Source organism: Macrobrachium nipponense, chromosome 44 (genome assembly GCF_015104395.2).
Source record: "Macrobrachium nipponense isolate FS-2020 chromosome 44, ASM1510439v2, whole genome shotgun sequence".
Taxonomy (NCBI): domain Eukaryota; kingdom Metazoa; phylum Arthropoda; class Malacostraca; order Decapoda; family Palaemonidae; genus Macrobrachium; species Macrobrachium nipponense.
This window is the reverse complement of record NC_087221.1, coordinates 25355308-25367807: the sequence shown is the minus strand read 5'-3', so window position 1 is coordinate 25367807 and position 12500 is coordinate 25355308. Positions and strand designations below refer to the sequence as shown.

The window sequence follows — 12500 nt, the reverse complement described above, 5'->3', positions numbered from 1 at the left end:
TATACTAGGACCCATAACGCGACAGACCAGTTTTCTAAACACCAATTCCCAAAGGGACTCGAATCCTGTTTTATAAGAAGCGAATGAGACGCTTCTTCTTTCTCGTTTGGGTCCGCTTCGCTAAGATAAACCGGTGAAAGCTATATAGGCTATCGCATTGCCTGGGTGGCTCTTTCTTGCTTGCAAAAACTTGGCCGCCAAGCAAGAGAACTAGTAGGAGGAGGAGGAGGAGGAGGAGGAAGTGGAGTAGGAAGAGAAGTTCTAGTCCTTCTCAATCTGTAAGGAGGTAAACTTTTTTTTTTTTTTTGCCGAGCAAAGTTAGATCAAAGGCATATCTTGTATGTATGTTTGTATGAAAGAGTGAACGATTCCACTGTGCCTTTTATAAAATACGCATGCACTCAGAAAATGATATGTATATATATATTATGTTGTATTTATGTATGTATGTATGTAAGTCACCGATGATTTTTTGTACGAATAATCATGTATTATCTCAGTTTATCAAAAAGTGAATAGTTTGTTCATGGATTATCATATTAATCAGAATGCACCATGTTTGTTAAACTGCATTCACCTGACTTCAGAGAAAGTAATAGAAATCATTCGCGAAACAGGTAGCCTGCATAGAGCTTACTTCTAAGAATAGAGGCTGCGCTGAAAAAAAAAAACAATAGACTGAATTAGGGGCTTGGAAAAAAAACCCAAAGACTGGAAGGATTTAAAAAAAAAAAGGAATCCAAAAGTATTAGAGCCCTTAGCAGAATCCCAAGACACTCTGGGGATTAAGACAAGTCTAAAAAAATATAGCATTCAAACCAATCCTAAATTAAGAGACAGTATACTTGGGGAAAAGATCCAAAAGAGTAGACAGAGTTCTTAGAAGCATCACCGAAGAATATGTATAATGATTAGAGTATCAAGCCCCAAAGAGTAGTTGGTATATGGAAATTAATCCTAAAAAGTGGACAGTGCGCTTAGAACTAATCTCACCCTTAGGGGGTTAGTGCCGTCAATGTACTTCATGCGGTACACTGTAGGCATTACTTAAGGTTCTTTGCAGTGTCTCTTTGGCCCCTCGCTGCAACCCCTTTCATTCCTTTTACTGCATCTCCGTTCACATTCTCTTTCTTCCATCTGACTTTCCACCCTCATCTAACAATTGATTCATAGTGCAACTTCGAGGTGTACTCCCTGTTATACCTTTCAAACCTTTTTTGCTGTCAGTTTCCGTTGCAGCGCTGGTTGACCACATAGGTCCCAGCGCTTGGCTTTTCCCCTAAATTCTATATTCTCTCTTAGAACAAACATCCAAACAGACATAGTTCTTGGAAGTTGCGTCAATTTCTTCTTTTCACTTAAGCGTCACACTTATTTCTGCAGGATGACGATGACGATGCTGAAATTCCAGAGGAAGTTGATATAGAGGAGAGGCCACACTTCACCAGGTATGGAGAGCCACAGGTCGCCAGAAGAAACGATGATGCCCCTCCTGCTAGACCGCCCGCGAGGCGCCCACCTCCTAGGAGACGCCCCGTCAGAAGACCTGCCAATGGAGCGCAGGGACAGAGACTATCCGGCAGGCAGGCCAGCGGAGAAAATGCTCAGCTTCCAGCAGAACACCGCTCTCGCTTTCCAGGGTAATTGTCTGGTAACTGATTGAATGATATAGCCTAATGTCGCAACAGCTTTGATCGCTAAGGACAAAAACGTACGAAATTCAATAAAAGATCCTGAACTAAAGTTCAGTGGCTCTGAAAATATTAGGTACAAAACAAGTAGGGCTAATACAAAATACAACTTTGTTCAAACCTTCAATCATTTCTCTAATAACTTTACAAGTTTCACGCGTCCGCTGACAACTGCGAAGCAATTATCTTGAAAGTTCCAAAACTATTTCAGTCGCTGATAACCAACACCAACTTCTTGTTCGTTGAAACTACAGACGATGCTGCGTAGATCGAGCCTGAAATGTCATCACCTGAGAATGTCTAATGGTTCTTGTAAAAGAAGCTTAATCGTTGTTTTGTGTTCTTTGACAGGTTGCGATCATACTTGAATCCGGGGCTCTTAAGTAGATTTTTACTGAAATTTGGTTCTACTGACTGATTTTTCAATAAACAGCATTCTTGATCCCAACAGTCACAAAAAATTAACAAACAAGTTACATATAAGTTAACATAGACGTTATCAAGGCGATTTCCTACCTAAAAGTCCCTATAAACTGATGCTTTCGGCAAGTTAAGCTTGCATACCACTGTTTGTACACACCCAAATAACTCAGTTTAAGACCCAGTGTACACAGGTTCTTCCAGTTTTAAAATGGTAGGGTTCTGAAACATCAGTACTTCGATAGATTGACAGGTGACGCGACCCCTCAGATTATTAATATAATGACTTCATAGAGGTTTCTTCGTCTGTACGTCTACTTGTCTTTCTATGTCCTTGTTTTATATATATTTTATATACATAGACAGGTGCTGAGATGCATGTTAAGTTTTCATATTTGTAGTTTGAAAGGAGATCATAGAAACTTTACAGATATTTATCTCAAGAAGTAATTGAGAACCCCTTCTGAGCTTTACCTGCTAACTCTTCTCCTCAGAGAACAACCTCAATTACCATCTTTTGGCTTACTTCCTCCTCCCCAAACGAGTCGACAAACTCCTGGTGGAACCTTCCAACAACAGGGACAGCTGCCAGGAACATCAGTTACAAACGGCCAAAGGATTATTGTGCGTCCCGGAACAAGACCAACGATTGTTATCAACCAGACTCCATCTCATACTCGTCCTCGTGTGACTCATCCCACTATTGGTCCTGCCATTGGAGATCTTCTCAGGGTAAGGGGAAGTTTAGATGCTCTCACTAGATGTCGAAGAAAAGAGTTCATATCCAGGTCATGGCACTGGGGAAGTTCTCAGGGTAAATTCAGGACCTGCTGTTAAAGAACTACTTAAGGTAAGGGAGGTTCAGGACCTGCTTTTGAAGAGCTTTTCAAGGTAAGAGACGCTCAGGACTTGCTGTTGAAGAGCTGCTCAACTTTAAGGGGAGTGCAGGACTTGCTCCTGAAGAACTGTTCAAGGTAAGGGAAGTTCAGAACCTACTGAAGAATTGCTTGAGGTAAGAGAAGTTCAGGACCTGCTTTTGAAGACCTGCTCAAAGTAAGGAAAGTTCTGGATCCTGCTTTTGAAGAGCTCTTCAAGGTAAGGGAAATTCTGGACCTGCTCAAGGTAAGGGAAGCTTAGGCCCTGCTGCAGGCAAGGAGAACTTAGGTCCTGCCAATGGACAGCTGTTCAGGAAAAAAATAAATTTAAGTTTTGCCACTGAAGAACTGCTTCAGGTAAGTGAATTGGGATATAATCATTGGGGAGCTGTTCAAGATAAGGGAGACTGAAGAGCATAGAATCAAACCTGTTATGAATAAAATAAATCCACAAGTTTTACGATTTTCTTTAGACATATTCACAGTTTCGATACATCTCGTTTGATAACTTAGGCAGAACCGAGAGCTCTTACAATAGTTTGTGAATATATGCTTAATTCTTCCTTATATGAATGTTTTCCCTTGTCGGGTATCTTATTGCTATAAGCAGGGAAATCTAGATTCTGCTTTGTGTTAAATTTTTATATTTTAGTCGTGAGGAATTCGGCCTGATAACGGTGCTTTTGAACAGAAAGTGAAAGTAAAGTCGCTAAATATTCTCTCACAGCATGTGAAATTACATAGAGAGAAGAAACTAGAGAAACGAGAAAGGCATCGGGCTCCTTCACAAAAGGAAATGACAGAACAGCACTAATAGGAGGAGCCAACAACCGAGAAAACTTTCCATCATTGTATCAACTCTTGTGTCTGTTTCAATACCCGCTAAGATTTTGTCTTTTATTTATTTTACAGGTTTAGGTTGCTATGGTATGTAATCGAACCGAAAGGAACATGTTCTCAATGAGAAGTGGATATTAGAGTATGCTTTTTTTGACTGCATTTATTTTATAATTTATATTACTTTTCATTGATAGAATAGAAAGAATCTCCTCAGAAAAAAGAAGCAGTTTAGCACCTTTCAGTTAGTTTTCTTTAATTATTTCCAGATATTGGTTAAAGTGCTTTCTGTTTGCCTGTGTGGAGGTCCTAAACGTTAATAAATACAAATGATTTGCATTTATTATGGCATAAGCAAATTCCTTGACGGAAATGATACTAGTTTGCAAAAATTGGGATACTGAAAAAAAGTAAGTTGCTTGACCTAGAACGACTTGACCAGATATAAGATTGGTTCAAGGGTATTAAACATATTTATACCTTTGGTAATGATATAAACATGCTTGTCTGAAGGCAAGTTAGTTTACTTCACTCATCTGTAACTATCAGTTGTCAGATTAAGTCCGCTTATTAAGTCGGGATTATGCCGGCACGAGTTGTTGCACATTTGATGAATTCGTAATGTATTAACCACCGGAGAAAAAAAGTAATAACCTGATTATATCCATCACCTCCCTGAACGTCGTACGTCTTCCACCCAGGTCGACGCTGGCACTCCTGCGGACACAGATCACGTGCCCTCCTTCGCGGCCAAGATGTTCGTCGTCCGTGAGGCCCCTACGGAGTTCTTTCCTCCTGGGTACGAGGTGCCTTTCAAACTATTTCCCAGGTTGGAAAAGCGCGTGGAAGTCCCCAGGACGAAATTCTTCTGCGAAGAGCAAAAGTATTTGCCTGGCATCTACGCGGACGTCCAGCTCGGCTGCAAGGTGATATCACCGCGACTTTCTCTTCTGCCTTTCCTACACCGGTCGTATGCCGGACCGGACTTCTTTTTGTGGTATTTCCGTCATTTTTTTTTCTTTGTCACCTTTCCCTCTCCTCCTCTGCTTCTTTCTTTTGCATTCTCCAGCCACTCAGTTTTTCTTTCGTTCTCTCCTTACGTCACCTGTTATTTATCTAATTAATTACTGTGTTTTGTTGTCTTTTTTTTTCAGTTGTTGTGAGTAAGCCACCCATCACATTTCACCATCTATCGTACCTATAAAAGAAAGTTTTTCTTTTATATAAAAGTACCGGATAGTGATATTAATGATCTCTTAAATGTGAAAACGAAATAGAATAATATATTTATCAAAAAGTGCTAATATAACGTCAGGTTACAGTCCAATTCGTATAGGCAGATTGAGTGAGTGGTTGCTCTTCATAAGCTTACATCATCCGATGTTGAGTAACTAATTTAAAGTAGTGATCATGATGCACTGGGCAACTGCCATCAGAATTACATTATTTGATGCTTTATATAAAATCTTCGAGTGCCAATGAACTTTATGTCATCTATGTGAATCTGTTTCGCCCAATGGTCAGCCGCAAATCTAATCTAAGACCCCCTCCCCCAATAGGGTTGATAGTACCGTCAATTCACCTCATGCGGTGCAATGTACATAGGCATTACTTAAGGTTCTTTGCAGCGTCCCTTCGGGCCCTAGCTCAACCCATTTTACTATACCTCCTTTATCTTTCTTCCATCTTACTTTCCACCCTTTCCTAACAATTAATTCGTAGTGCAACTGCGAGGCTTTCCTCTCGTTACACCTTTCAAACCTTTGTCACTGTCAATTTCCGTTTCAGCGCTGAATGGCCTTAGTTGCCCCAGTGCTTGGCGTTATCCCTATAACCTATAAATCAATCAATCTATCTAAAGACCCCCTGTTTTCCTCTGTAGGTCTTCCACCTCTGCCTCCCAGCCGCGATGGGCAACACCCTCACCAGCTTCATGTGCCCCAACATGACCCTCTTCGACCAATCCATAATGCAGTGCAACTACTGGTACTACGTCAACTGCGAGAACTCCCCGAAGAACTACGACGCCAACTTGCAAATGGCTCTGAGCTACCGCAAGATGAACGCCGCCCAGCTTCCTCTGACGGCCGTCCGAAACTTCGACAACGTGGCCCTGCTGTCCCACAACTCCGAGGAGATGAAGAGTCACAAGACCGTCGCGCCGGCGGATCCTTCCATCGCCGACAACCTCGCCTTCAGGAGGATCGGCAGAGCTGAGGTCAAGGACGCGAGGGAAAGGATGGATGACTTCTCCGACGGCATCCCGAGGCAACCCAGGACGCTCTTTGGCACAGAAGGCGAAGGCAAAGTAGAGGAAAAAGGAGAGGAGGAGAAACCAGCTGAGGTCAAAGATGGAAAGACGAGAGAGGGAGAGAAGAAGAAACCAGCCGAGGACAAAGATGGAAAGACCAAAGAAGAAGAGAAGAAGAAACCAACGGAAGACAAAGATGCAAAGACCAGAGAAAAGAGAAGTTCGATTACTTCGCATAATCTGCCGCTGTTCTACAGAAAGATTCGCAGAAGTTAATTGCGTTTTGTATATGTGTGTATGTGTGTGTGTATGTACGTCTGTTTGTGTGTGTGTTTGTAACATTATCTTGAAAAGTTTGCATGGCGATTAGCAACATGCAACATGTGTCTGTGATTGTGGCTCTTCGTGGCTTCCCGAGTTGTGTACATATGTGACCTAAACAAAAACAATAGACTCATGAATAAAAACAAAATAAAAAAAAGTAAAGCTCAGTTTTGTCTCCTCTGTTGCACGTGAGTCCTCGTTTTTGTACATATGTTCGATGATACGCTGCTCTGCTGCAAATTTCTTGCCAAACTTCTAGTTCAGTGTTGTTCATAGTGATGAGATAAGAGTCTGCATGGTGTTTTTTTCTGACTCACCCTGTAGTATGTAATGTAGTGGAAAAGAACTTTATATATATATATATATATATATATATATATATATATATATATATATATATATATATATATATATCATACACATACAATGTCAGTTCAATAAAAGGTCCCAAGTTTTTTTCTGTAATAAGTTATATAAAAAAAAGGTTAACAAAGTAATTTTATTTACGCAAAATTTGGTTGCCTTTTCTACCTCACACATTTCTTGCTATGTACATGTATATTTCAGTCATCATTCATCGTAGGTACTTAAACAACAAACAAACAAAATTTACTTCAAGTTATTTAAGAATATGATTATTCACTGAATACTTCCTGTCTTGTGGTAACATTACTGTTGTAGAAAGAAGAGCTTCTTTCGATATCTCTGTTCGGAAAGACTCTCCTTACTATATAGTTTGCTTTCTTTATGAAAAGCTGTTTATTCCCACTCAAAGAGTACAAAAGCATTAAGAAAAACGATAACTTCATTCCCAACTCTCATTTCAAAGTTTGTTTTACTGTTTCTTAAAATATATCATTTTCTATTTTTTTTTCTCTGGCGTGAATTCAAGGTCCCTTAACTTTCCTAACTCGTGTGTGACATTTCCTCTCCCCTTCTCTTCGCTTAAGTTGCCTTTCTTTTGTTTCCTCACTTGCATTCAGCCTTTTATTTTTTGTCTCACTCACATTACCTTATGTATTTCCTCTCCCTTATTCCACTTTTTCTCTTTCTTCACTTCTTTTCCTTTCCCTAACTTGCATGCAAGCTTTCCTTTCTTTTCTTGCTTTTATTCAAGGTTTCGTTTCTTTTACAAAGCTTGTAATCCAGCTTTTTATTCAATTCCTTTGGTTGAATTCAAGCTTTTTTCTGTTTCCTCGTCTGTATTTAAACTTTCTTTTCCATTCCTTTGTTTGAATATACTATTTTCTTTCTGTTTTCCCGTTTGTATTCAAGCTGTCTTTTTCCTCGCTTTTTTTTTCAGCACCTCCCATTTTCCACATCTTATTTTAAAAGATTTTATCACTATTCTCTGGTTCCAAGACTAGTAAGGATGCATCCACATTACAGTAAAATGTTACTAACATATGTCGGTGACTTATCTCGCACACACTTCATCAACAGGTTGAACACAAGTTAACGACTTATTGCTGGCTCTAACCAGTGCTCTATACAATAATCCAGCATTGCCTAAAGATTAGTTCTCCTCTTACTCTCGTTAACTTTTTTCCAACCTGCATGTGATATGTATGCGACAAGTTTCTGACACCTCGATTAATGGTGACTTGTTCGTCTGGAAATGTAACTGCTGTGCAGTGATTGTTGTCATTATTTAATTTTTATTTATTAATACTGTTTTTGTTCCATGGTAAATTATTTTGTTTATTGTGATTATTTCTTCGTTTGGTTTTGCTGTTAATCTGCTGGAACGTTTATCATAACTTCATATGCCAATCGTTTATGAGATATTTCAGTGTAATTTAAGGTAGTACTTCCATATTAGTGTTAAGGTATTGTAATTTACTTCAGTTGATGCAGTGTTACTTCAGATGAAATTCACTGCTGCAATAATTCATGCCATGTACAGTTTTTAAAGTTAGGTGTAAAATCAAAACTAGATTACAGATATCTTGTACCCTTTCAGTTGCTTCCATATTAGATGGTGGCAACTCTAAAAATTATATATTTTCGCGTTTTATTTGTTTTTCTTGTGAACTGAATGTTTTCAAGGCTTATGATTATAATTTTCTTGTCGGAAATTGAAGGACAAGAGACCACACATCTATTATCCTGGTAAGGTTGACCGCACCAATATGTCCAAAGATTTGTTCATGGTTTCTCGAGAAGTTGAACAGCCAAAAATTTGAGTGAAAAAAAAATGTATGCATTGAAACCTCAATTTTTTTTGCATAAATCTATTTGCTAATGATTTCTCAAACAGCTGGTCAGGAATATATATATATATATATATATATATATATATATAATATATTATATATATATCTATATATATATATATTTGTGAAACCATTAAAATATCGACAATTTTGCTCTTTTGCTCATTAGTATAACCTTGTGTGGCTAGTCACCTAAACTAGGCCTATGATTAAACCCCAGAATTTGTATATTAGACTCCTGATATCGACTTGGTAAATATTTTTGTAAATCCCAAAGTCTAATATTTTTGTAAGTCCCAAAAATCCCAAGGCTGGATCCTTGCGGAAATCAATAACATGTTTTCATCATTATATCTCCCGAGATCATCGTATTATTGATGTAGTCTATTCATTATATTTTAGGTTTGTTTACTTCCTTTTCGCAAGGCTGGTTCCTTACGAATTTTTTTATTTTTATTTTTTTTTTTTTATAATATGAAAGTGTTTCAGAGATCGTCCTTGAGAGAATGGTCGCTGTTGTTGTTTATTTGTATTTATTTGTTAATTTATGCTTTTTTGTTTTTTTAAATAAAGCAGAAACAACGGAGGGATGATTAGTTTTCGTATCCTTAGTTTCATTCATATATATATTATAATATATATATATATATATATATATATACATATATGTATACACACACACATACACACACACACACACACACACACAACACACATATATATATATATATTATATATATATATATATATATATATATATAAATATATTTATATGTAGTGAAAAGATGGATCTAAGTGTTTTGAGACGTCATGGCCATGTGGAGAAATGATGATGTCAGTTGCAAGAGGAATGTGTATTTTAAAACTGGTAGGGAGAAGGAGAAGATTTGTACTGCTGTATAGATGGTTGGCGGAAGTATTTGAAAGGACCGGCCTTAATATCCAGGAGATGCAGCAATATGGTGGGTGTTAGGACTGGCTGCTGATGAGCTTTAGTGCGCATGGAGAAAAAGCAGCTTTAATGTATATGTAAGTTTTCTGGAGACATTGTTTATCCACAATTCTGTAAATACTTTAGTTGAATGCAGAAACTAATCTTTAAACATTAGCAACTAAAATGATTAATGTAATATAATAATAATAGCAGGAGTCACATAATATAGTAGTTAATTAACACAACGCCGGAGATGAACTGTTCCCATGGCTTTAAACAACCGTTAAGTACCTTGACGATAGTTACCGGCAGTGACCTTACCCAGCGTATTTTTTCGCACGTTTGCATTGTCATTACCCTAACCTAAACTCTTATACGCTTCCCTAAACATGTACGTCTCCAGTAGTAATAGTAATGACAGTAATAATATCGATACAGTTAAACGCCGTTGACAACTTCACTCATGTTTTTTCTGCCCCATAGCCCATACATAATGTCGACTCGAGAGTCGAGACGTTATGCTCTCAGTATGCGATTGGCTGGTGACATGTACGGTGTTCTGCGCTCGATTAATCTTTCCTTATATGCTAGTGGTAGAGTAAGATTTATTTGTTTATTAATTTTTCGTGGTATATAGTTGGCTAGACTCTGCTCACAGACGATTCCGTTCTAATATTTTGTTGAGGATACGAAGTTTCAGACCTCACTTGCTTTTGTAATTCGTGTCAGATGTAATAATTGTAATTTCGTGGCGTATTTTTTTGTTTCAAATTCGTAACAAAATTGTCGGTCAATCGATTCGAAATATTTCCAGAGTACTAATTGTTCATTGTTGATTGGTAGTAACTTTAGCTACGCTATTAGATCGTCCTCTGTCGTTTCGGCCAAGATACTGAGTTGATTATTTCATAGTCTGTCCATGTTATCAATTCGGCGTTAGGATAAAAGTTTCTACCTCTTAATATTTATGTGTTTATCATATTTTTTTTTATTTATTCAAATTATTCAAATGCTCGAAAATCGGAAAGTATGAAGTAATATGATAAATTAGGCAACATTTAAATTAAAAAAATTTTCAAATGGTAGATTGAACCTACTAAGGTTAAAAATTTTCGGTTAATTGTAAGATACGGAATACAAGATTTATAAATGGTTAGTGTTCTCCAGTGTTGTTACATAACTGACAAAAATCTTTATTCTTTTCACATATTAATATATCATCAGTTGTTAACGACAAAAACAGGATTTATACTTTCATAATAATGGTGTCAATTAATTGCATTTAATTCCCAAAATACTTTGCATTTTATATTCTTGTAATTAGTTACTTCAGTGGCCATTTACTATTAAGAAAAATTACGAAGGTACTGTAATTTACTTCTGAATGTTTGTGCCCGAAAGTATATAGTTCATTCGAATAAATCTGTTCGTCTACTTTATTGTACGAAAAGAAACTTAAAGTGAACTGCAATTTTTTTTTTCATTGTAAATGAAGTAGTTACGTGTTACATTTGTTGTTGAAAGAGTAAGTTAAGCTGCTATTTAATTTGTTATTTCTAAAAAGTTTAATAAGAAAGTCATTATCAATGCGAGTCACTTAATTTGAATTACTGCGATAAAGTTAAAAGTGAAAATCGTCATTAGTGCGAGCCACTGAATTGATTTTCATGACCGCCCAAGAATGGTTTAAGGTGGGAGTTGATAACGTTAGATATTTATTTATTTCACGGTAAATTTTGCATATAAAAGAAGATACCGTGCTCTTGTTAATTTCGGTTAATCTCGTTGTGCATATTTTGTGCAAAGGAAAAAAAAAGTGAAGCGCGGTATGGATTAATACTCGCCATAGCTGCCAGTCATGTGAAGTCTAAACGGAAATAAGGTAAGTAAAAATGTAGATTATTCTGGGGAATTTTTCAACGACCGTTGCTTATTTTATCAAATTTTATTCCTCCGTTCAGGCTATCTCCATCTCACATAAAAAAAAAAAAGATCGAATCACATTATAAATGAGTAAATATTTGAAATGGGGCAATTTAGCATATAGCCTATTTTATGTAGGTTAAGAGGTTTTGTCGATAACGGAATTTTGTCTCACCTTCAGGCTACATATCTATACGTAACATAACGCAATCAATAGACTTGCCATGTATGTTGCAAAACTAGTATAGCCCGTATGGTCAGGATTTCGCATTGCTAACTAAGTGGGTATAAATACACTCGCTGTGTATCCACCTTTGTCAAAGCCCAGGGCAAACACGTGCTAAGTAAAGTAGACGGCCGCACTAAGATATCGTTTATTAATATAATTTGACGACCACAGAATATAGAAATGGGTGTATATTACTTTGATCTCCGAGGGGTTTTATTTTATTTTTTTATATAGTACTAAGCACGGCGTACCAAGGAGCTTTCGCCATGTTTAGTACTATAGTAGATTCACATCAAACGTGCATTTGGTGTCCAGGCCAGTCCCATACGACGCTCCTGATTGGCTGTTGATAAGCGAATCACAGGGCTGAAAACTCTCAGTCTCTCTTGAGAGTTGACATAAGCAGGATGTATGTTCCACCTCTCCTGAGGGATACTTTTGAAAGACTTATCCCTCGCAGCAGGTGACAACGGTGGATGCATGCCGGGTTAATATACCATCTTAGTGATAGCCTATCGACAAGTGAGAGAGGGTTCTAAAAAGGGGCAGAAGCGCCTCAGTGGAGTGGTTGGTATGGTCTGTACCTGCCACCTCGGTGGCCGCGAGTTCGATTCTCGACTATTCCATTGAGGGGTGAGAGATGTGTATTTCTGGTGATAGAAGTTCACTCTCGACGTGGTTCGGAAGTCACGTACAGCCGTTGGTCCCGTTGCTGAATAACCACTGGTTCCATGCAATGTAAAAACACCATGCAAACAAAACAAATAAATAGGGGGAGCTTAATTGATTAGGTACATGAT

At 37.7% G+C, this 12500-nt stretch overlaps 1 protein-coding gene across 2 annotated transcripts in view; it reads left to right on the top strand.

Annotated features, from left to right (window-relative positions):
- LOC135204109 (uncharacterized) overlaps positions 1 to 6758 on the top strand; it is a 52436-nt gene extending 45678 nt beyond the window's left edge. For both annotated transcript variants that reach the window (XM_064234116.1, XM_064234115.1), the window contains 4 exons: positions 1384 to 1640; positions 2606 to 2843; positions 4525 to 4749; positions 5706 to 6758. In XM_064234116.1, the coding sequence (XP_064090186.1) occupies positions 1384 to 1640; positions 2606 to 2843; positions 4525 to 4749; positions 5706 to 6350 (1365 nt within the window). In that variant the 3' untranslated portion in view covers positions 6351 to 6758. The remainder of the gene's footprint in view (positions 1 to 1383; positions 1641 to 2605; positions 2844 to 4524; positions 4750 to 5705) is intronic.
- Positions 6759 to 12500: the final 5742 nt, after the last annotated feature.